At 61.4% G+C, this 20,193-nt stretch overlaps 1 protein-coding gene across 3 annotated transcripts in view; it reads left to right on the forward strand.

Annotated features, from left to right (window-relative positions):
- The window catches only part of SEZ6 (seizure related 6 homolog), a 61,451-nt gene that overhangs the window by 29,250 nt on the left and 12,008 nt on the right, over window positions 1–20,193 (forward strand). For all 3 annotated transcript variants that reach the window (XM_050929255.1, XM_050929256.1, XM_050929257.1), the window contains exons 2-4: window positions 5,829–6,656; window positions 7,702–7,832; window positions 16,533–16,725. In XM_050929255.1, coding sequence (XP_050785212.1) covers window positions 5,829–6,656; window positions 7,702–7,832; window positions 16,533–16,725 — 1,152 coding nt within the window. The remainder of the gene's footprint in view (window positions 1–5,828; window positions 6,657–7,701; window positions 7,833–16,532; window positions 16,726–20,193) is intronic.

Here is a 20,193-nt window from a genome sequence, read left to right on the forward strand (position 1 = left end):
TTCCCCGGCCGGGGCGGTGCAGAGCCGAATGGGGGCAGTATGTATCGGGGGTAGCCGTGTTAATCTGTATCCACAAAAACAACAAGGAGGCCAGTGGCACCTTAAAGACTGACAGATTTATTTGGGCGTAAGCTTTCGTGGGTAAAAAACCCACTTCTTCAGATGCATCTGGGAGGAGTGTGGGCTGAGTCGCACTGACTTCAGTGGGGTGTTAGCATGTGCCCAGCTGTGGCATAAGGGGCTTAGGGTGGGGCTGGGACCCAGCTTGTGCCAGGCATGAGGGTGGGGGCAGGGCAGGGCAGGCGGTGCCCAGGGGCCTTCTGCATTGACGGCACCCGCTGGGTACCTGGTGCAGCCCCACTCTCTGGTCTGGCTTGCGTGCGGCCCAGCATATTGCTCAGGGCATGATGGGAAATGTTTTGTACTCACTCCAGGACTGCCCAGCAGCACCTCTGGCCGGCGCCCACCATGGGGAGCGGGGGCACTACCGACCGATGGCTCTTCCTGCAGAGCCTTGTTTGGTATTCACCAAAATATTCGGCTGCCTCTGTCCCACCCCCACAGGAGCTCCCCCAGCCCAGCATTACAATCGGCTGCCCGGCTGGCCCCGCGTCTCTGCCGGCAGCCTCTGGTACAGAGGAGCCGGCGCTGATGAGGTTGTGGGGGTCGCAGAGTGAATCTCTCCTGATGGGGTATTATTAGCATTTCAATTTATTTACACGTTTTGCTGGAGCACAAAACACCCATTGAGAAGTTACATCTCATTATCAGAGCCATCCAGCGAGCAGCAGGAGCAGAGTTATCGCAGCCGTTTAGAGCGCTGAGGAGAAAATAACCCACTCCGGGAGAGCTGAGCCAAGCAGCCAGCTGGTTGCGGGGCTGGGGGTGGCATCAGGCAGGAGCAGGGGGCAGGGCGGGGTGGAGTGCCAGCAGCAGAGCCCTCTCCCTCTCTAGGGCTGGCACTGCCTGGACAGCACCAGTGCACCCTGCTGCCCGCTCTGCTAGTGTGTCCCTGGCCCTGGGGAAATGGGGCCATGCACTTGGCACCCCTCTATTGGCACTCGTCTCCACACAGCCACTCCATGGTTGCTCCTGGGCCGGCTGGGCTCCAAGACCCCACAGGACACGGCAGGGCCGCCCAGAGGATTTAGGGGGCCTGGGGTCTTTGGCCGTGGGGGTCCTTCCGCTGCAGGTCTTCAGGGCACTTTGGTGGTGGGTCCCGGAGCGAGTAAAGGATCCACTGCCGAATTGCTGCCGAAGACCCGGAGCGGAAGGAGCCCTCACCACCAAACTGCCGCCGAAGACCCGGAGCTGAAGGACCCCCCACCGCCAAACTGCCACCAAAGACCTAGAGCGGAAGGACCCCCCGCCGCCGAACTGCCGCCGAAGACCCGGAGCGGAAGGACCCCTCACCACCAAACTGCCACCAAAGACCCGGAGCGGAAGGACCCCCCGCTGCCGAACTGCCGCCGAAGACCCGGAGCGGAAGGAGCCCTCACCACTGAATTGCCACCCGGAGCAGAAGAAGCTCCAGGTCTTCAGCAGCGGGTCCTTCAATCGCTCTGTGTTTGGTGGCACTGAAGGACCTGCCGCCGAAGACCCGCCGAAAACTCTCATAGGGGCCCCTGAAAACACTCATGGGGGCCCCTGTGGGGCCCGGGGCCTGGGGCAAATTGCCCACTTGCCTGCCCCCCCCCAACCCCGGGCAGCCCTGGGACATGGCTTTGTTTTCTGCCCATCTCCCCCGGGTTTGGTCACGTCCCCTGCAGGGCTATGGCCACACAGCTCTTGGTGACCCTGGGGTCACTGCTGGATGCCTGGCCCGGGACAGGCAAATACTCAGAAGCTTTTGCAGGTGGCTGAGTCCTGTGGGGCTGCTCGGGGCCTGGTGACAAAGGGGAATCTGCGTTGGCTGGCTATGTCCATGAGCACACCAGGCCGGGGGCTGGGGGAATCTTCCCCAGAGATCCCACCCCCTGGAGTGGGGAGCCATTGCAGGCAGCAGTTAATGAGCCGGTGTAGGGCTTGGGCTGGAGTGCTAATCCCCTATTAAAACCTAAAAGGGATTCTGGCGCCCTTCAGTATAAACTCATTAACTTTTATGGTATAATAAATGGATCCTATTAAAAAATAATTCCAGTCGTGCTGGGTGCAAGTTAACCTCTTAGAACTTCTGCAACAAGGCATATTTCTCCCTGCTCAGACGGGGAGGCGGGGAACAGGGCCTCTCCTGGCCACTACCGTGCAGTGCGGCTCCTCTGGTGCTTTGGGGCCCCCCCTATAGGGCCACCTGCCGGCGCAGGGGCGCATCCTGGCCCCTGGTCTTGGAGGCTGCAGATCAGGGGCTCCCTCCCGCTGCTACCCAGCCCTGCTCTACATGCACTTGGTGCTGGGGGCCAGCGCGCCAGCTGGTGGCCTCTGGACACCTGGGTTCATAGGGAGCCTTGCCATGGGTAAGGGAACACCTCGCACCATCAAGTGGGTTAATAATAAAGTAGGAGGGGACGTAAATCCGGCTGTACCAGGGCAAGAAACGGCCATGCGCTGGCTGCTCCATATGTCTCCTCTGACAGAACTGGCAGTGTCAGGGCCAGGGCTGGTCTGGTCTGGCGAGTCCTGTGACCCCAGAAGTGCCTGGGGTAGCAAGTGAAAATGGGGGTGGGGGGGAACTCAACTCGTCGTGGCCTAGGGAGACGTTCTCCACAGCCGGCATCTCCTCCCCACCTCAGGTGCTGTGGGTCGAGGGTGAGTGGAAGTAACATAGCGCGAGGTGCTGAAGGACTGCATTGACGAGGGGAGCCTGGGGCTGTGATAGTAGGGACAACACTGCAGGTCAGGAGTAAGGGGCACTGGCAAAGCTAAGGGGAAGCCTTTTGCTGGCAGCCCCCACCCACTCTCTGAGCACCCAATTCAGCAGGACTCAGGAGCTGGAGCAATAACTTTTCCCCCAATCTTGAAGCTAAAGCCTCTTAATAGTCCCTTCAAAGTGTCAGTCACGTGGTGATTAATCCTTGAAGGGCCCTGCCCTCGGTATCGTTCAGTATAATTACCTGCTAATTGGCAGTATCGTGTCATCAGTGCTGGTGCGCGGTGTAAGCGCTCAGCCAGGACGTGCCCTGTGCGCTAACGCAGCCTGTCTCAGAGCACACGCCGCATGGCCACCTCGCGCCGCTGCCTCCTTCAGACACGAGCCGTGCTCCGCGGGCTGGGCCCTTGGGACGTGGCTGGCCCCTGCTGGGCGCGTCCTTGGCTCTCTCTGTCCCACCGTCCCCGGGAGTTGAACTCTGCTGCAGCAGGTTAGCTGGAGTCTCCTGTTTCCCTCTGGCAAGTGGCACAATGGCCCCCCACCATGCCCACCCTGATGTTCCTCTGCCACGTCCCCAGTGCTGCCAGGCCTGAGGGAGCTGCGCTGGGCAGCGAGGGGGGCTGCCTGCTCATTCTGGCCTGAGGGCGAAGGGGGCAGAGCTCCCCGCGACACAGCCGCCCTACAATAAGTCTAGTGTTGAGTAGTCTCCAGGCAGCACTGGTGTCACCAATGACCACATGGCTGAGCTGTGATGTTTTCTGTAATGGGGACGGGGCATTCTGGGAGCTCTGTCCCCCCAAACACACCCCCACTGGGTAAGGCAGAGCAGGGCATGGGGTCACATGCCTGCCCTTGGGGCACTAGCGGTGGTGGGGAGGAGAGGCAGGGAGAGCGAATTCGCCAGGGAGCCATGTTCAATGGCTCATTAGGACTGATGAAAGCCTTTTCTCATTTAGTCTAAATACTTTAAATGGCTTCACACACAGGTTATTTGCATAGCTTAGGAGATAATATGCAGGGAGGGCCGCTAATGAGGCTGCGGCGCTGGCAGGAGGGGAGCGTGCCTGTCACGGAGCCGAGCCGTGCAGGCTGCCCTGCCTACCCTGCCCCATGTGGCTGGCCTGGGAGGCCTGGAGCGGAGCACTGCCAGCTCCTGCCACGTCTGCTGCTTGCCTAATGTCCCAGCTCCTGGAGTCAGGTGACTGGGGGGAAACCTCAGCTGGCATTTCGGAAAAGAGTGCGTTCCCAGCCCTCATGCTGGAGGAGAGCTGCTGGGAACGGGCCCTGAGGCACCGACCGACCCAGGAGCAAAGAACCAGATGTGGTTAGAGTCAAAATCTCCTGACATCAGGGCCCAGCTCAGGATCTGTGCAGGTGGGGGCTGGTGAGACTAGGTGGGCGGCGGAGGGCAGAAGAGCCCCAGCTGCCGGAACAGGCTATTTGAAGACATAGGCGTAGTTTGGGGAGGGCAGGGGGCAGTGCCCCCACAAACTGTTGCGTCCAATCCATTAGCAAGTATTGCATTGCTGGGCAGCCACATGCAGGGTAAGGGCCCTGTAATGCCAGCTGGAAGCGCCATCTCCCCAGAGCCTCAGCAGCGCCCACTGTCCGCGTGGCAGGGCGGCCAAGCTGGCTGCTGATTGCACAGTCAGTGACGTTCAGCCCTGGCTCTGTTTACCCGTCCCCCGATAAAGTCATCAGCTTTATCGAAAGCGATTGGCGCCTCCTCTTAGATACCATTCCGCCTTGCTGCTCCCGCTCCTCTCCCGGCTGCCAGCCCCTCCTCGCAGGAAATGGGGAGGGGGCCTTCACAGCGGCCCTGTCTTGCCTGGGTGAGGAGGGGGCTGGCTTGCAGCTGGGTTTGTCTCAGTCACGGGGGGTCAGCTCAGATCCCATCCCTGGCCCCCGCAGCTGGCCTGGGACAGGGAGCCATGGAGCCTGTCTCGGTAGAAGGAGTGGGGTGGGCGCAGTTCTGGAGCAGTTACTCAGCTGCCTATCCTCTGTTGCTAGTGTCCTGTCCCCTCCATTCTCCAGGCCCTGGCTCAGGACCCCAGCCCCATGTAGGGCCCCAGCCTGGCTGCCTGATTAAGCTGCTTGCTGTGTCTCTGCGCCAGGGCCCAGTGCGATAGTTTGGGTCTGCAGGATACCGTGCCAGGGCTAAGGGCTGTGCCCCCAGAGTACCCGAGAGCCCTTGGCACCATTGCAATGTGTGGGGCACTGGCTTTGGGTGGGCCCAGCTCAGCACAGCTCCTAGCAGCTTCCCTTCGGGCTCTGCTGTCAGAGACCAGGCTGGGCAGGGCACACGGCCAGCTGGTGAGACTGGCCTGGGGTTTGGGAGAGTGAATTCACGGATGTGCTCGGGAGCCTTACTCAGGGCCTGCTCATGGGGGAAGCTGAGAGCCAGGCTCCTGCTGCCCAGGAAAGGGATGTGCTGTCCCTCAGAGAAGCTGGGGCCTTTGGTATTCCCAGCAGGGCTTCAGTTCCCATCCCCTGGGGCCCTGGGCAGAGTGCAGAGGCCAGTGGCTCAGTTTGTTCAGAGGCCGGCGGCCCAGGGCGTGTGGTGTAAAAGCTGAGACTGCCAGCAGCAGGAGCAGGGCAGTGCAGGGCCTTTGGGGGCAGGGGGCAGCTCAGCAGACACCCCCACCATGCCCCTGGAAAGAGGAGCACTGCTCTGGGCGCTGTTCTGGGGGGGACCTGTCCCCCTGCACACATGGCGTCTGTCCCCTCCACAAGCTTGGCAGAGGCTTGTGGCTGCCAGCAGCTGCTGAGGGAATTGGCAGCTGGTCTGAGCACCACCAATCCTGGGGGTCTCCTGCTGGCTGGACAGGGGTGTTCTGAGCACCTAGGTGCCCCTGGAGCACCAGTCGCCACACCGTGACTTGCCATGATTGCGCCTCTTGGGGGTTGGGGTGCGATGCCAAGGTTCATAGAGCCAGGCCTCTGGCAGCCCAGCTCCCCACCCCTCCCTGGCCCCTTCCTCCTTGGCCACCCGTGTTCTCAGCCGCCTCTCTCCTCCTTCCAGACTTTGCCTCGGAGGAGCCGAACTTGGTGGGCCGGAAGGCAGCGGGGAGCTCTGAGGCTGAGGGGGACCAGACAGTGCCCCCCACTCCGGACGAGCTGGAGGGCAAGGTCCACTTTGTCACCACAGCCCCCACGCTGACGCTACTCAACCATCACCCTCTGCTGGAGGAGTTCCTGCACGAGGCCCTGGCGAAGAAGGACTATCTGAGGCAGGTGCCCTTCCTCACGTGGAGCCTGGGGGGGCCAGGCCCAGTCCTGCCCAACGTTCCAGGGCGGATCACCCAGACCCCCAGAGCCAACCTGCCAGACCAAGATGACCTCCCGGTGTTTTCTGACCTGACCACATCCCTCACGGTGCCAGCCACGCCCCCCGTGACCATGACCAGCACCACGGCCCTGGTGGGAGACAAGACCGAGGCCAGAGACACAGAGAGGACCCCAGAAATGGTCAAGCCAGCATTCACTGCTGACTTGCTGACCACGGCTGCAGGCCGTGTGGCACCATGGGCAGAGCCCCGGCCAGCCGGCCCAGAGACCAACTCCACCTCTGTCCCCACGGAGCCTCCCATTACCCACGCGCCTGCCATCTCCCAAGCCACCCTGCCCAACCCGGGTCAAGCCACCACCGCCATGGTGACCAGCAACACCCCGACTGCCATCACCCCCACAGCCCGGTTTGTCTCACCACGGACACCCGGCCCAGCGCTGACAAGGGCTAAGGAGCCCAGGCCAGAGGCTGCCACCACAGCCACAGTTTCTGGGGATGATGAGGAAACCACCACAACTACCATCATCACCACGACCACCATCACCACGGTGCAGGTGCCAGGTGAGGGCACTCCCACCCCAGTGGGGGCCAGGGGCACCAGGCCAGGCTGCCTGCTAAAGAGAGGGTGGGGGTGCATGCAGGGTCTTCGGAGAGAGCTGGACTCGCTTTTGGGGTGGCAGTGGGCCGTCGCGCAGGGGAGTCACAACACGTTGTTGACACAAGGGAAGCCAAGGAGGAGTTGGGAATAGCTCTGACTGGCTGCATCGCTCCATGCCCAGTGGGTGGCAGGCATGCAGCAAGCATGTCACCACACGGCAAGGAGATGATCATGGGCTGCAGGAGACACCAGCTCCCTCAGCTGGGAGCCGGTTCCCACTGGGACTGGGCTGGTGAGCACCCACTGGGGCTGACGGGACAGCTGCTGTCCTGGTAAGAACCGTCCCGCCATGCCAAGCTCAGCTGCTTTGACCTCCCCGCTAGCAACACTCAGCCCCCAGGTTCCCAGGGTGCATGGCCCAGTGGGAGGGGGCGACAGTTGCTGTCCCCTTCTGCAGTGGGGGGCTGTGACCGTGGCCCCACCGGAGAGGTGCAGTGGGAGCTGTACTGGAGATGGGCCCTAGAGCAAAGCAGGGTTAGACAAGACCTGTGCCCGGTCTACACCAGTGCTCCTGCCTTTGCACCCCTGCTGGAGCTGCGCCCAGTGTAGACGCATCCTAGAGGGAGGCCAGTTTAGCCCATGGCCTCCAGCCCAGCGCCACAGTGTGCATGTGAAATGGGTCGTGATGGCAGCAAATCCAGCAGCCAGGGGCTTGGCCTGGGCAAACTCGTCTCTAAGGTGATGGGGCTGGTGGGGGAGAGGGTGCACAGGCTGTGTCTGGCCCTTGGTGAGGTACTGGGGATGAGGCTAACCAGGGGTTCCACGTCCCTGGATGGGAGTGAGACCATGAGCCACCCTGTCCTCAACACCAGGCGTCCGGGAGACCGGGCGAGCGAGAGGAGGGCGAGGATGCTAGGCCCTGTCTGGGGGAGGAGGGGTGGAATGGGCCGGCGGGGCAAGGAGCAGGCGTGAGGCCTGTCTGATCCCATGGTTTCCTGTTGCCCCCAGCTCCGTGCAGCTGGAACCTTACTGGCCCCGAGGGCTCCCTGGAGTCTCCGGAGCCGGTCAGTTCACCCTACGACAGCCTGGACTGCACCTACACCATCTCTGGGTACCCCGGCTATGGCGTGGAGATCAAGGTCAGTACCGTGGGCTCCTGAATGCCGCATCACCAGCCGGGGGAACCCTGCAGCCCCCAAGGCCCTGAGTGGGAAATAGCCACACGCTCGAGGCTGGGACGCACGGGGGACGGGAGGGGTTTCTGGGCAGTGTGCGTCTCTCATGGCGCGAACGGAACCCTAGCGAAGTCCCTCAAATTGCCAAAACACCTGGCGTCCCCCCCTTGCCTTTAGCCCCACTAAGCCTCATGCTGGGAACGGCCCGGCAGAGCCTGCTGAGCACCCTGCATCTCTCCTCCCCCACAACAGATGGCGCTGGTGGTACCAGAGGGCACTCAATATGCAAATCTCTCTGCGCAAAGCATGCTGGGCCTCCCCCTCCCTACCTGGCAGGGGACAACTCCAGCTGTGGGACAGGGAGTTGGGCTGCAGTGCCAGGTTGGAGGGGCAGGGCAGGCCCTGCCGTGGCTGCAGGAATGAGTAGCGTGGGCACCATTGCAGGAACCAGGGTCACCCAAGGCTGTATGGGTGGGGAGGATTTTCACTCTGGGATTGGGGCAGTTGCTTCTTTTGGAACTCTTGCCTGGGCACCGATTGCAGCTGAGCCCTGTGATGCCGGGCAGGCAGGTGAGGGAGGGTGGGTACCGGGCAGTTCCTGGGCAGGTATTTCATAGGTGGGTGGTTACACTGCCACGGTGCTGTGGATTGGAGACAGCCGCAAAGGCCAGCCCTGCTCTGGCAGGCCCATGACCCAGCACTCCAAGACTTTCCCTCTTGGCTCTGCAGAGCTGCCCAGGAGGGAAACGCTAGCTGGCGAGCAGGAGGGGAGCCCCGGAGGGAATAGCAGGGGACCCAGGGCGCAATTCAGGAGCCTGTCCCGCAGGAGGTAGCTGCAGGGGGGCTGGAATTGCTGCTGCGGAACAAACCCAACCCTCTACTGAGGGGCACGCGAATGCAGCGCTGCTCTCGTGAAAGGGTAACAGAATGTCAAATCAATGCATGTGGTATTTGGCGACCTTTGAACAATGCGCTCTGGCCCCCAGCCAGCCCCCTCCCGGGGCCTAATTAGACTTCAGCAACAGCAGAGCTTTCAGACTCCATATTAATAAATACATAACCCTGCCGCCTTCATCTGCCGCAGAGGCCCCATCCATCAAGCCAGGGTTTGTGCTACGCTGGCTGCCCACGCTGAGAGGGCAGGGCAGCGCCACCAGGAGGAGAACAAGGCAGGCTCTGCTTGCCCAGGGCTGGGCATTGTGGGCCTGTGTCGTTGTGATGCAGTAGGGACTGTCTGTGGGGGGGATGGGAGAGCCGGGGAGGACTTTAGGTGAGGGACAGGACCTAGGCCTGTAACCTGAGCCAGGTAGTGGGGAGGGGTGTCAGCACCTTTTCCCCGGGAAGTCAGACAAAGGAGGGACAAAGGAAGGGGCCAGCTGGAGGGGGATTAGTTTTAGTTTCGGTTTTGGGCTGGGTGGTTGGAAGTCAGGGAATCCTAAGCTGGGATCCAAGCACCCTGAACCCCCAGAAGGGCTTGATTGAGGGGTCCTGGTTGTGCCTACAAGCTCTGCTGTAACCTGCATTCCTGTTGTCCAATAAACCTTCTGTTCTACTGGCTGGCTGAGAGTCACTGTGAGTCCCAGGAAGAGGGGTGCAGAATCGGACTCCCCCATCCTCCGTGACAGTCGTGCTCTAGCTCTAAGCCAGGCTCTGGTTTCACATCCTCCAGACCCAGGCTGGGTTGGCCCACTATCACCCAGCATCCTGAGGGGCTGGGGCGGGAGATCAGCCCGCAGGCCGGCCCTGGCACAGTGGGAGGGGATGGCCCGTTATGGCAGGGTGAGCCCAGCGCTGCACTGGGGCTGGCCGTGGGCCAGGGAAGCTGATTGCCATGGAGCCAGGCGAGGCGTTTCCCCGGTCATGGGCATCCAGGTGGGCTCTGCCTGCTCGCTCTCTCTCCAGTCCCAAGCCCCCTGCTTCCCAGCTGGGCATCTGATATCACCGGCCTCAAGTCCCGCCTCTGTCCATTGTCTTCTCTCCAGGGAAACAGGGTCACCTGGGTGTCCTCTCCTCTGTTCTGTCCTCTGGCCCCTCTGGCTGGAACTGGCTGGTCAGGACAGGGGGATCCTCTCCTCGCTGCCCATTGTCCTCACACTGGCCAGAACCAGCTGTGACTCCTGTGCTGGGCCTCCAGGTCATCACAGTCGCTGGGGCCTCCATCCTCCAGGCCATCGGCTGGGGTCCCAAGTTCCCTCTCCCGTCCTCTCCCATCCCTCTCCCCTCACCTCGTTAAACCAGTAACTCCCAAGAAAATGGAGTCCCACCCCCTCTGCATGCAAACCGGTGGACAAAACAAGGAAAACATGAAAAAATCCCCCACTTTGTCACACTCCCTCCCCGTTGTTCTCCATCCTGTGGCAGATGAATAGCAGGGCGAGGAGCTCGGCACACTGCTGGCCCGCACGTGACTGTCACGGACTCACAGATCGTGTCCACTCTTGGCCTCGTGCGGTCTGTGGGGGATGCCCCTTTCAGTGCGACAGCCCTTCTCAGGGGTCCGCTCTCTCTCGGGGTCAGGAACCTCCACCTCCTGGAGCCGCATCTCTCTGCCATGGGCCCCCTCAGGGAGTCCCTTCGCTCTGGGTTGATGCAACCTGCAAAGGGGTTGATGCAACCTGTTCTCTAGACCGGAGTGACTCTCAGCCAGCATAAAACAGGAGGGTTTATTGAGAGTTGAACACAACACAGGAAATTCTCAGGACCTCAAGCCTCCCTCAGCACAGCAGATCCCAGTCTCCCCTGCATCCAGGTGGGCTCTGCTTGCTTCCCCTCTCCAGCCCGGAGCCCCCCTGCTTCCCAGCTGGGCATCTGATATCACCTCCCCCAGGCCCTGCCTCTGTCCATTGTCTTCTCTCTGGTAAACAGGGTCGCCTGGGTCTCCTCTCCTCTCAATCCCTCTCTGGCCTCTCTGGCTGGAACCAGCTGGTCAGGTCACGGGGGTCCTCTCTTCGCAGCCCATTGTCCTCCCACTGGCCAGAACCAGCTGCAACTCCTGAGCTGGGTCCTTGGGTCACCAGGTCACCAGTCACTGGGGCCTCCATCCTCCAGGCCGTTGGCTGGGGTCCCGAGTTCCCTATCCCGTCCTCTGTAACAACAAACTCCCTCTTCCCTCAGCTCGTTAAACCATAACACCCGGGGACACTGAGTCCCACCCCCTGTGCATGCAACCCACTGGAAAACACAGAAAACCCCAAGAAACCCCCCCACTTCATCACAGCCACTTCCCACCCCCCGCCGACTTCCCATCCCCCGCCGCCAGGCAGGTCCTTTGCGGTAATTAGTGGCTTGGGGCGAGAATGTGCGTACGGGCACTGCTCTCCATTACCGTGTAGCGTTGCTTAATTAACGTCGTTAATATCCAATCACCTCTTAATGAGACAAAGCAACAGCTTGGGGTTTCTCAGGATATGTGATAATGCTGTCGCAGCAGAGGGCTGCCGGGAGCCAGGCCTCGGGGCCTGGAACCTCCCCGCTGACCCCAGGGAGGTGGGGATGGACGCTGGGGACTAGGGGCTGGTCCTTGCAATGTGTGTGCCGGGCTGCACGGCCGTCCCCCAGCCACAGGGCCTTGGGGCTTTCTGTGGCCATTGGACGGGCTGAAACACCACCCCTCGTCCCCCACCGGAGCTGCACCCTCGGGCCTGCCAGCAGGAGAGTCCCAAACGGGGCGGGGGTTGTTATATTTTATAACGATCCATTAAAATATAATCCGTTGCCAGGCAACCTCAAGGTTAAACCTTCCCAGGATTCTCAGCAAGCCGGGAGCCCGAGCCCCCACCCCTGTGAGTGTGTGGATGCCCACTCACCTCCACAGCGAGCGAACAGCTCAGAGCCAGGCCGGGTGGGACTCAGGACATCTGGGTCCAATTCCTAGTTCTGGAAGAGCTTGGCTGAGTCTCTCTGACCCGTGGTGCCCCCTGTAAAGCTGGAGTGATCCTGACCCCCAGAGCAGGGGGCGTGAGGCTCAGAGACCACAGCTGTGGGGTACGCGGGGGCATGTGGCACAGAAGAGGGGCAGTGGGACTGCTCTGCTCTCACTGCTGGCTTGAACAGCTGCAGATGTCAAGGCCCAGGGATGCTGTGGGGCATTTACCTGCATTCTCCCAGACAAGGCCGGAGGCGTTAGTGCTCTGCCTGTGTCTACCCCAGAGCTCGGCTGTGTGTGGGGAGGATTAGCTGCTGCCCAGGGCCCCTGTCCAGGACACCACCCACCCCAGCTGGAGTTTCTGAATTTGCAGCACAATCACAGGCGAGAACTCCATTTCATTGCCCATGCCAGGCAATCTGTCTGCATTTCCACGCTGCGTGGCTGAGTGGCAGCCGTGACCGTGCCCGCCGTGAGAATCCATGGCTGCCCTAAGTGAATGCGATGCAGCTTGACTGAGAGCGCTGGGCAGGGCTCGGTCTGTTCTGCCTGGGAGAGCAGCCGCGTTCTCGCTCTGGGCTGCCTTAGCCCGTGGAACTGGGATGGGGAGGTGCCCGGGGACTTGACGGGATTGCGCTGGCCCAGAGGCAGCAACAAAACCCAGGCTGAGGCTCTCTGTGCCCTCTGGGTGCCCTGCCCCCAAAGGTGAGCAGCCAGCTATTAGTCAGTGAGGCAGCCACCTGCGGGGAAGGCATCACATGCACTAATCCAGCGTGAGCTTGTGCCCTGGCCTGCACCCAGCTCCCATTGCATAAAGCAGCTTCCAGCTGTCCTTCCATCCAGGCCGCCTCTGTACCCAACCATGCCCAGCGTGATCAAACCGGTGTGAAAGCAGTTCAGTTAAAGCAGGGCATAGCCCATTGTGGGAACCCCCCCACCCTGCTCCACACCCATGGGGGTGGGCTGCAGGCTCTAGCATGGTAGCACCCCCCTGGGGCCGGGGGTGAGCTGCTCTGCTTTGACTGCTGTGCTGTGAGTCACGTGGCACACACACGGCACCGCTGGGGTTGGCAGGCAAGAGCCCTGCAGCAACCTGCAGACACGCAGCCAAACCCAGCCTGTCCTGCGGCTGCAGCATCCTGCCACGGAACCCTCTGCTGGGTTCCTCTCATCACTGCTGCTGAGTGTGTGTGCACATGTGGAGGAGAGTGTGTGTGTGTGTGCACACGCATGGGGGAGTGTGTATGTGTGTGCATTGGGGGTCTCTGAGTGTGTGTGCACGTGGGGGAGGGGTGTATGAGTGTGTGTGTGTGCCCATGCTGGGGGTCTCTGAGTGTGTGCACGTGGGGGAGGAGTGTATGAGTGTATACGTGTGCCCATGCTGGGGGTCTCTGAGTGTGTGCACGTGAGGGAGGGGTGTATGAGTGTGTGCGTGTGCCCGTGCTGGGGGGAGTATCTGTGTGCTGTGTGGATCCTGCTGGAGGCTCCCTGCTCTGCTAGCTCGGTGGCTGGGCCTCTCTCTCCAGCTGGCTGCGTCTCTTCGCCATCTGGAGCTCATCGTGTTGGCAGTTCTCCATCTCCCGCTGGCCGGGATCCATTGCGCCATGCCCAGAGCCTTGTCCCCGGTTCCCATTGGCTCTCGAATGTGCCCCCTATGAGCCATGTGCAGGCTGACACGTGCCGTTCCCAGGGCTCCCTTCCTGCCGGTGTCTGAGCTGCTGCCTGCAGACACCCCTGTACCTGGAGCACCTGCGGGGGCTGCTCTGGACTCTGCCAGCCCCCGTCCCTGCACGCTGGCTGTGAGCTCTCTTGTACTGCTGGCACGAGCAGCCATTGTCCCTGGGAGTAGGGGCTGCAGGCCTCCCTGGGGTTCCAGTCTCTGGTGCTGCTGCCTCAGGCACCAGTGACGGAGATGTGGTTTGCACCCGTGCAGCTCTCCCTGATTTCACTGGGCCCATGCAAATGGTGTCTCCACTAGGGGTTTGCAGCAGGCGGGTACCATCTGTGACCCGTACCTGCCTTGCATGCTGGCAGCATTGCAGCCCCGGTGACTGTCCTCTCCCAGTGCCAGGCCCAGCACAAGCCACTGCGTGGTTTGTCTTCAGGGGCCACATGCTGTGGCTGCGCTGGGTGCAGGATGTTCCGTGCCCCGGGGGATGGGCCACATGGCCCCGGCAGCCTGCAGAAGGGACTGGCACCGCTGCGCACCCTTCCAGGGGTGACCTGGAGTCTCCAGAGGGACACGCTACCATGCTGGCTCAGGCCTCAATCGGGGAGATCCAAGATCTGCCCCCAGCAGTCGCTAACCCCGGCGTTCCCAGGACAAAGCCCAGGGCCAGTCCCTACAGGCTTCCTGGAGGGGCACGTCATGGATGGGTCCATAGTGCTGCCCCCTCCCGTGGCCAAGCAGAGGGAGCCCTCGGAGGCCGGCTTGGCACTGTGCCCCGTGCGCTGGCAGGATCACAGCTCCGGAGCTAGCGGCTGGGACAGCCGCCAGTTACCATGGCAATGGAGCGAAGGCATTATTGCCACTGAAAGGCTGCTTGGGGCACCTGGCATGTGTGCCCCTGGGGCAGCTAACGGCAGCGTGGGCAGCACCAGCCAGGGAGCAGCCCCGCGTTCTCCTGGCCAGGGTCTGCTGCAGTGATAGGGCCATGACAGGGCCTAGCCAGGGCTGGGCCTGCTCCAGCACTGCCTGCCGTGGGTTGGGAGAAACAGCCTGTGGGCAGCACAGCTGAGCGTGGAGCAGGATCCGATGGGTTAAAGCAGGGGGCCTGGGAGCCAGGACTCCTGGGTTCTGTCCCCAGCTCTGGGAGGGCAGCAGGATCCAGTGGGTTAGAGCAGGGGGCCTGGGAGCCAGGACTCCTGGGTTCTGTCCCAAGCTCTGCTACTGCCTGACATTGTGTGGCCTTGGTGAGTCCCTGGCCTCTGTGCACTGGGATGGTGGTGCTGACCCTCTGGCAGGCAGGGAGGCCCAGAGGTCTCCAGGACTCTGAGACCCTTCTATTCAAGATGGCTCTGTCTCGCCCTGCCCCCCAGTGCCATGTGGCAGGGCCATTCTGTCCTGGCTCCCTGCCAGGCATCTCTTTGGCCCATAAGCCCTGGGAACCACTAGCCGTGCTGCCATGGGTTTCTGCCCCAGTGCTGCCATGGATACCAATGGCTCTGCTCAATCGCGGGATCTTCGCCGTGGTGCTGCTGGAGCATTGCCTGACCAGGCCCAGTCAGAGCCCAGTGGCGGGGCCAGGGCACAGCTGGCAGCTCTCCTGCGGGCTCTGCCCACGGGCCCGGTTCCGACCCGTGTGGGAGCAGCACACCGAGCACCGTGTGTCCAAGGCATCTCCCAGCACTGAGATTTACGGGGCTGCTAAGCATGTTTGAAAGCTGCTGCTGCCATTGGCCCTGAGCAGACAGGCCTCACCGCTCGCTGACTGACTGTGGGAAAAGGCGCAGAGAGACGTGCCTGCCTGGCACTGGGGCTCTGGGGTGCTGCAGGGGGATGTGTCGGTGGAGGAGATGGGTGGGGCAGGCACATCCCCTTCCAGAAGAGGAAACAGGCCCCCTGGGTGTGAGCACCGGCCCCTCTCGGGCACAGTCTGACTGCCTGCCCCCCATGGAGCTGGCAGGCCTGGCGCAGGAGAGGGCTGTAGGCGGTCTCTGGAGCCCAGCGGGTATGGGGCAGCTGGCCAGGTAACTCCCCCAGGCTCTCAGATTTAGCTGGGGGGTGGGGGGGCAAGGCAGCCTCCTGCTGTGCCAGTCACCCAGGCGGGCCTGGGGACAAGGGCAGGGGGTGGGGGGGAAGTGCCCATGCTCTGCCCTGGGGCTGTCATAACATTTCTTTCCAGATCTGGACCTTAGCGTCCAAAATATGGGTGTTAGCATGAATTCCCCTAAGCTTAATTACCAGCATAGATCTGATAGCGCTGCCACTAATCAGGAATTTTTAGGGCCTGATACCCTCTGGTCCCCCCAAAACCTTCCCTGGGGGACCCCAAGACTCAGATTCCTTGAGTCTTACAACAAAGGGAAATAACCCCCTCCCCTTGTTTCCTTGTTACTTCCTCCCAGGCTCCCCTCCCTGGACGACCCTAGGAGATTCACTGCTTCCAGTCCTGGAAATACAAGTACCGAGAGAGCTAATCTCTCTCCCCCCCTCACCCAGAGGGTATGCAAAGTTAGGCTTAGTAAATCTAACAAAGAGATTTTCTCCCTGACTTCTTCCTCCCACCAATTCTCTGGTGAGCTGCAGACTCAATTCCCTGGAGTCCCCACTAAAGAAAAACTCCAACAGGTCTTAAAAAGAAAGCTTTATATAAAAAGAGTGAAAAAGGACATAATATATAGTCTCTGTATCAAGGTGGCAATATACAGGGTCAATTGCTTAAAGGAAAAAAATGAATAAACAGCCTTATCCAAAAAGAATACAATTCAAAACACTCCAGCAACTATACACATGTAAATACAAAAAAACAATATAAACCTATTGTCTTACTGTCTTTGTACTTACAACTTGGAAACAGAAGATTAGAAAGCCTGGAGGTAGGAAAATCACTCTCAGAGCCGAGAGGGCACAGACACAAGACAAAGAACAAAGAACTCACACCCAAAACTTCCCTCCACCCAGATTTGAAAAAGTCTTGTTTCCTGATTAGTCCTCTGGTCAGGTGTTTCAGCTTCCCTGTGTTAACCCTTTACAGGTAAAAGAACATTAACCTTTAGCTATCTGTTTATGACAGGGGCCAAGTGCCCGGGCTGGCAATAACCTGGTGCCCCACTGACAATGCCCCTTCCTCCCACAGGTTCTGAACATCAGCCTGTCGGAAGGGGAGACGGTGGCCATGGAGACCTTCGGGGGCGCAGAGCCTGTCGTCCTGGCCAACGAGTCCTTCCTCATGAGGGGCCAAGTGATCCGCAGCCCGACCAACCGGGTCAGCGTGCAGTTCCGAAGCCCCCAGCCTGCCAGCCCCGGCACCTTCCGCTTCCGTTTCCAAGGTACAGGCACAGCGGAGCTACGGGCCCTGTGCCGGGGCAGGAAGCGCCAGCCAGACACGAGTCTGTGAGAAGGCCCCGCCCTTGGTGCCCTCCTGCAGCCAGCGGGCTCACCTCATGCCTTGGTGGGGCGCAGCAGGGTCACACAGCTGCCCGCGCACTGTGGGCAAAGCCCTGCCAGCCGAGAGCTCCGGTGCTGCAGCAGGGCTGGGTGGCGCAATGTGGTGCCCCGCAAGGCAGTGCCACCCCCGGGAGAGGAGTGCTGCTTCCAGGAGCTGGTGGGCTGGGCAGCCTAGCAGGTTTGGGAAGGGGACTGGCAGCCAGTGTCCATCGCCTTGTAGCTGAGAATCCTTCATCTCCAGGCCATGTGTTGGAGCCAGAGACCACCTGGCTTAGCAATGGGACGGGCATGCCCCTGCCCCTGGTAATAGGGGGCCTGGCATGTGAGGCTGGGGAGGGGCCCTTTCCCCTCCCATGCAGCCAACCTAGAGTCCCTTTGTAATCTAGCTCATCAGCCTGGGGGCACACTGGGCATGTAACATGGCACCCCCATGGGCGTGTGTCTGCACAGAGCACAGCCTGGCACCTCACCTGGGACCTTGGCACTTCACCTTGGTTTGGAGCTGCCAGGCAAGCTGTGGCTGAGTGTGGGTCACATACACCCCCATATCCCTCCCAAAGCCCCCCTCTTCCTCCCAGGCCACCATGCCACCCCTCTGCCCCTGCAGCCTGGAGCACCCAGCAGCGTCTTCCTCCCAGGATTTGGGGAGTTAGGCCCAGTCCCTGCACCTAGTGCATGGCATGACACCATCCTGCCAAGGGTCTGCCCCCAGGGTGGGTCCTGCCCACTCCCCGGCAGGTGAACCTGCTTCCTTGGCACAGCTGCAGCCAGCCAGGGCCAATTAGCCTGTTTAAAGCTCTGGAATTGCCGGCGGAGTTAATCTGCGACATCACCAGGTTAAACGGGCACCAACCAGAGAGATGCGCTAATGGAGAGATAATTGGTGTGAGCAATTACGAGCTCATTTAACATAATTACCGGCAAAGTTAGGCCCCTTGTCGCTGATAGCAGGGTGGAGCCGCTCCTCCTGCATGGTGCCCATGTGCCACGGGGCCAGCCAAGAGACGTGCCTCCGGGGAGCCTCCTGGGGGGCTCTGCAGAGGCGCTTGTTGGCGGGGGAGCCAGCCACACACCTACAGGCCAGCCTGGAGCTCAGGGACTTTGTCCCCTGCTGCCCCTCCCACGGGGCCATAGGGAGCTAGAGGCTCTCAGCCCCAGCACTCACGTCCCAATCGCTGCAAGCTGGTGCTGAGCCCTTGGCTGAGGGAGCAGAGGGTTGTGCCCTTCAGCACCAGGCTCCCAGCACCTCCCACCAGAGCAGCGTTCCTGTGGGGGTGCCACCCTGCAGCCCTCCTGGAGCCCCAGTGCAGCAGGGATAAGTCAAACATGCCAGCATTGGCAGGGGGGCAAGGACAGTCATGGGGTAGGGCGTGGGGCATTGCAGGGCAGAGGGGTGGGAGTGGGGGGTGAGGGGCATTGCAGGGCAGAGTGGGGCAGGGCGTGGGGCAGTCATGGGGCAGGATGTGGGGCACAGTCTCTGCTGTTTGAGCTCAGCCCCCCGAGAGCAGCCAGCCCCCAGGCGGAGGTGCTGTAGTGTCATGGGATTGTAGCTGCCAGTGTAGATGTGTTCACAGAGGCATCACGCAGGCTGCTCCTTCTCTGGGTTCATGGAGTGCAGACACTGGGCAGCACAACAGGGTCAGGGCCTGACGGGAGGCAGGTGGGGCGTTGGAGTCCAGACCCTTGGGGCACTGAGCTTGTTGGATCTGGGGGAAGCCCATGGCTGGGCTATCAGGGGGCTGTGAGTCAGGATTGAGGGGCACTGGCAGAGCTTGGTGGGTTTTGGGGATGGGGGAAGCGCATGCCTGGGCAATCGGGGCTGCAAGTCAGGACTGAGGGGCACTGGCAGAGCTTGGTGGGTTTGGGGGATGGGGGAAGCGCATGCCTGGGCTATCGGGGCTGCAAGTCAGGACTGAGGGGCACTGGCAGAGCTCGGTGGGTTTGGGGGATGGGGGAAGCGCATGCCTGGGCTATCGGGGCTGTGAGTCAGGACTGAGGGGCACTGGCAGAGCTTGGTGGGTTTTGGGGATGGGGGGCGCCCATGGCTGGGATAGTAGGGGGCTGTGGGTCGGGATTGAGGGGCACTAGCAGAGCTCAGTGGGTTTGGGGGATCAGGGGAGTCTATGGCTGGAATAGCAGGGGGCTGCAGGTAGGGATTGAGGGGCACTGGCAGAGCTCAGTGGGTTTTGGGGATGGGGGCACTCATGGCTGGAATAGCAGGGGGCTACAGGTAGGGAATGAGGGGCACTGGCAGAGCTTGGTTTTTGGGGATGGGGGCGCCCATGGCTGGGATAGTAGGGGGCTGTGGGTTGGGACTGAGGGGCACTGGCAGAGCTTGGTGGGTTTCAGGGATGAGGGGAGCCCATGACTGGGCTATCAGGGGGCTGCGAGTCAGGACTGAGGGGCACTGGCAGAGCTTGGTGGGTTTCAGGGATGGGGGAGCCCATGACTGGGCTATCAGGGGGCTGCGAGTCAGGACTGAGGGGCACTGGCAGACCTCGGTGGGTTTCGGGGATGGGGGGCACCTGCTCTCCCATTTCCCATGGTCCTTTGTCTCCTTAACCTGCCTAAGGTTCCTCAGCAAAGCAATACCCCCAGGGGCACTCAGCACTGGGCTGCGGGGGATCTCTGTCTGCCCCAGAATCTCCTGTGAGGGGTGGGCTGCCCCCCTGACCTGCCTGGTGCCACCTTAATGCTGTTAATGGGAAAATAACGACAGATTGTGCCGAGCGCGTCCCTCAGCCGGGATCGCCATGGCAACATGCAGCAAATTAATGGGAAAAGCCGCACTTCACACTCCTTTATTTTCTTGTCTGATGGGCCCAGCCCCCTCCCCCCCAGATTCTGGGGGATTCTGGGTACAGGTGTGGTCTCACCCCCCATCACCTGCATCATGCCCACGCCCTGCAGCCCCACCTGCCCTGGGGCGGCAGGGATTCTGGCATGCTGGCAGCCGGGCTGTGCAGCCCCATGGGAGCAGCCTGCTCAGTCTGGAACCATGGCTCCCGGGGCTCCCAAGGCAGAGGGAGTTCATCCCTGCAGGCTCCTGGCGAGGTGGGGAACGCCAGCTCCCCTGGAAGAGGGGCAGCAAGGAGTCTGGCTGCCCGCCTGCAGCCTGGCAGAGCAGTGTCCCTGGGCAGGCAGCAAGGGCCTGGGAGCTGCACCCCTCTGGCCCGCTGCCTGGCTATACAGAAGGATTTGCTGCCACCTGTGGGCTGGGATCAGGGACAACACCCCGTCCGACCCACGTGTAACTGCGCCCATGGGCACTGCCTGGGCAGACGGAGCAGGCTGTGTTTCCAGGGGCTCTGGGTCTCCATGCAATGGGGGGAAAGGAGAGAAAACAGCTC

This window comes from Gopherus flavomarginatus, chromosome 19 (genome assembly GCF_025201925.1).
Source record: "Gopherus flavomarginatus isolate rGopFla2 chromosome 19, rGopFla2.mat.asm, whole genome shotgun sequence".
Taxonomy (NCBI): domain Eukaryota; kingdom Metazoa; phylum Chordata; order Testudines; family Testudinidae; genus Gopherus; species Gopherus flavomarginatus.